The 4,550-nt window shown below is 35.7% G+C and overlaps 1 protein-coding gene across 1 annotated transcript; it reads left to right on the plus strand.

The window, feature by feature from the left end:
• Nucleotides 1-1,226: 1,226 nt before the first annotated feature.
• Nucleotides 1,227-4,550, plus strand: TRIADDRAFT_28979 (uncharacterized protein; the record flags this gene model as incomplete). Its single annotated transcript, XM_002115200.1, has 7 exons — nucleotides 1,227-1,266; nucleotides 2,883-3,017; nucleotides 3,419-3,458; nucleotides 3,642-3,755; nucleotides 3,913-3,994; nucleotides 4,070-4,151; nucleotides 4,387-4,550. 7 exons carry the CDS (start codon nucleotides 1,227-1,229, stop codon nucleotides 4,548-4,550), a joined length of 657 nt encoding a protein of 218 aa, XP_002115236.1.

A 4,550-nucleotide genomic window follows, 5' to 3' on the forward strand; every position in this document is an offset into this window, starting at 1 on the left:
GACTGTTTTTGCTGGTCATTTCAACTGCACTGACCATCGGTAATCGTATGCTATACTGTACTGTATCCTGCTCCAAATTCCCTGCCAGGTTGCTTTGCATACTGTAGTACAGATGATTGCATTGAGCTAACTTGCGATAGTTTTAGTATTGTTGTAGCTCAATCGCTGTCAAGTAAGGTTCCCATTGGAACCAATTTCAATAGCTCTTAGTATAGAGAAAATGGATAGGCAAATTCCCTGCTAGGTTGGTTTGCATACTTTAGTCTGTAGTACAGATGATTGCATTGAGCTAACTGACGATAGTTTTAGTATTGTTGAAGCTCAATCGCCGTCAAGGAAGGTTCCCATTGGAACCAATTTCAATAGCTCATAGTATAGAGAAAATGGATAGGCAAATTCCCTGCTAGGTTGGTTTGCATACTGTAGTACAGATGGTTGCATTGAGCTAACTGACGATAGTTTTAGTATTGTTGAAGGCTTGAAGCTCAATCGCCGTCAAGGAAGGTTCCCACTGGAACCAATTTCAATAGCTCATAGTATAGAGAAAATGGATAGGCAAATTCCCTGCCAGGTTGGTTTGCATACTGTAGTACAAATGATTGCATTGAGCTAACTGACGATAGTTTTAGTATTCTTGAAGCTCAATCGCCGTCAAGGAAGGTTCCCATTAGAACCAATTTCAATAGCTCTTAGTATAGAGAAAATGGATAGGCAAATTCCCTGCTAGGTTGGTTTGCATACTGTAGTACAGATGATTGCATTGAGCTAACTTACGATAGTTTTAGTATTGTTGAAGCTCAATCGCCGTCAAGGAAGGTTCCCATTAGAACCAATTTCAATAGCTCTTAGTATAGAGAAAATGGATAGGCAAATTCCCTGCCAGGTTGGTTTGCATACTGTACAGTGTACAGTAGTACAGATGATTGCATTGAGCTAACTTACAGTACGATAGTTTTAGTATTGTTGAAGCTCAATCGATGTCAAGGAAGGTTCCCATTAGAACCAATTTCAACAGCTCTTAGTATAGAGAAAATGGATGGGACAGTACAGTACAGTAGTTTGACCCAAGTCTTACAGTATGAGACGGTTTGTACTGTACACTGTACACTGTACACAACAAAGTACAGTACCACGTACTGTAGACTACAGTACAGTACTGTAATAAAAGCGCTGGAGTGGATCCCAAGGTTGCAGTCCCTGAGCCTGTGTGTCCGCCGAAGATCGCTATGGGAGAAAATATATTTCTATTTCTGCCCAATTTAATCGGTAAGTCAGCATCTCTTCCCAAAATTAGACACATTGAGACCTTTTACCTGTATTTTGATGTGTATTATAGGCTCACCATAGTTTGACCGTGACTAGAAAACTCTTATATCACCAGATTAAAGTACTGGGTAGACTCCGCTATCAGATAGTTTATTGATGGAAGTGACTGTATAGTGTGTTACTTCCAGCACAGTACTGCACGTAGTCTGGTGCGCATCAACTTATCGTAGTATTAACTCACATTATAATTAATTGCAATTCAGCGTGATGTAAATTGAAATTTGGAGATTAATAATCATCGCCTTTGATGATCTTATTTTCATTCCAATCATTATAATGAAATTTTTAACATGACCTCTAAATGCCTATCACTAGACTGATATTGCAAAGCGCTGCGATCATAATGATAATGAGATTATTTATTGAAAGGGGAGAACGACTTCGTCTTGGATTTGACTTGGCTGGAATTGGACAGTAAAGTGTCGGCATACAAGTTATTACGATACTAGCAAATTACACATACTAAAAAATGAGCAAATGTTACAATGGTAGATATTTGAACAAGTAAAAGTCGTACTACAGACTAGAGCCAGCTATATCATAGCTGGAGATGGGTATGATTGCACTGATACTAAATCATCATCGTTTCATTCATGGAGACCCATGTCTTGTACTGTAGACGACTCATATTGCATCTCGGTTGTCTATTAATTATACGAGAATAGAAATTGTTTCCCGATGGAAATGACGCAAGTACTTCCTGGTCTTATCATATTGCTAGGGAACAGATAGATTATAATCAATGCTTAAGTAACATCTGATTAAGTAAGCGATCTATATTACTGGCGGACAGTTTCCTATTGCAATTGAAGGCTTCATATCAATCTCTGGCTATCCATACAGATACTAAGAGCTTTAGGATGGCTAAATTAACATTGCTATAAGCAAGGTTACATGATCATGCTTGTTACGATCGCTAGTTATCAAAAGATGAGTCCGTCAAAGATTCATCATTGATGATACTCTTTAAATTGACAACACTACATTCGCATACAACTGAAGGCTTTATTGTCTTAGAGTCAAAACTCCTCTAACAAATCCATCCTTTGTTAAAAATTTCCCTAATTATACTGTACAGCACGTACTGTACCCTTTAGTCGAATGTTGTTCTATGCTAGACCATCAATTTATTAATTATAATTATCGTATTCATCTTCTTGATCATATAAGAAGCATCAAACCAATTTTCAACTCATGACAACTTGTACTCGTCGTAGCAAAGTAGGACATCGTTGCAGTACGCGCAATAAACAGCATTGATAGCAATTCTGCTTCCGCATAAGGTTGTATCTGTCAACAATATAAAGTCTTATCATGAATAAATAGATGTAGTTTCCAATCATCAACTCTTGCCTTTGAAATTCTAATTCGCTTATATTTTAAACCCATTACTTTACTTGATGATTTTTAGACCATGTTGAAGTTTATTGTCAAAGAGATAATCCTCATGTACACACGTACTATGCATAACGAATTCAATTTACTATGCAACTTATTCAATATAAAATTTAATTGTGGTATAGATTAATTTTATTCTTTCTTGGTCGCTATTCTAGGGTACGCAAGGGTTATACTAGCTTGTGCGGCATTCTACTACATGCCTACAAACCATCTACTATGTGGTGGACTATATATTCTCAGTCAATTATTGGATGCATTTGACGGTTATGCAGCACGATATCTGAATCAATGTAAGATGAACAGACGATAAAATGAAAATTTTTACAACAATTAATTTTACATTTTCTCTCTACGCCTACAAGAGTCTGTTTGTGACAATACTTAATTTTGTAGCTTATTCATATATAGTTTAACCTTGATCGAAATCGTATCTACTTTATATCACTCCTTTTCTATGAGCTTGTACCTTACTCCCAATAGTAACAATCTATTTATTATCGCCATTGCGTTCTAATGAAACATTGCCCACAGATGAATTATCGACCGTAGTATGCATTTCAATCTTTACACTTAATGTCGCACGAATTAGGCTTGTATCATTGTTAAGTATTAATAATGTGCTATGCTGTGGCATATTAGTTAATCGGATTACTTAAAAGTTGTGATCATTCTTCACGTTTGTACATTACAGGTACCAAATTTGGCGCTGTACTTGATATGCTGACAGATAGGTACGCCCTACTACACAGTATACAGTATGCTATTATATAGAACGAATAGGATTACTACATAGAAACTACCCTATGTAAAGGATGATAATTATCACTGTATTGCTTACTCATATACACGTATCTCTCAATGGGCCAATAAAGATATAGTAGATATTTCTTATGACAAGTTATTTTCTTTGTCAGATGTTGCACTGTTTGCTTAATGGTGGTATTGGCAAAATTTTACGAAGACTATTACTTGATGTTTCAATTCTTGATTGCCCTTGATATTACCAGTCATTGGTTTCATATGTACAGGTAACATACGTAATGCAATATCCAATGTAGTTCTGTAGGAGGGACAACGATCGAATTCTTACTAAATGAACCTCCTATTATAATTATTTAATTGATCCCACACTGCTGCATACATATTATTAAACACTACTAACTGTAATATGTTCTCTACTTACAGTTCCTTCCTTAAAGGCAGTAGCAGTCATAAACATATCGATTTATCTGGAAATCCTTTGTTGAGATTATATTATACATCCAGAGTAAGTAAATTTCTGTGTATTTAAAGCACTTTAATATTTGAATACATTGATTCTAATCTAATTTTTTTTCAATAGCCTGTTTTATTCTTTATGTGTGCTGGAAACGAGTTTTTCTTCGCGATGTTGTATCTACTCCACTTTGAAGAAGGGCCCGCAGGTAAAAGTCACCCAAGACCATAAAATACTTAATTATAAGCTTTCATTCCACACCAGTGGCATTATACGAATATTTTGAAATGTGTATTTCGTATACCTGCTCATGTCTGTAATCTTTTAGTTTATTTTTATTTCGCAATACGAATGTAATTAAAGGAGCTTAAAGAATTTCTTAGTATAGAAAATATATTCGATAATCTTATGTACGTATGATGTTGATCCATTTTAATTTTTAGTCAACTATGGCAGCACTTCAATCGGGTTATGGAAACTCATTGCTTGGATCTCCCTTCCAGTGTGTATTTTAAAGCAATTAATTAGTATTGTCCATCTCATCACTGCATCCCAGAATATTGCTAATGCCGATTTAGCGGAAAGGGAAACACCTAAAAAGCAGTAA

Source organism: Trichoplax adhaerens, genomic scaffold (genome assembly GCF_000150275.1).
Source record: "Trichoplax adhaerens TRIADscaffold_10 genomic scaffold, whole genome shotgun sequence".
Classification (NCBI taxonomy): domain Eukaryota; kingdom Metazoa; phylum Placozoa; class Uniplacotomia; order Trichoplacea; family Trichoplacidae; genus Trichoplax; species Trichoplax adhaerens.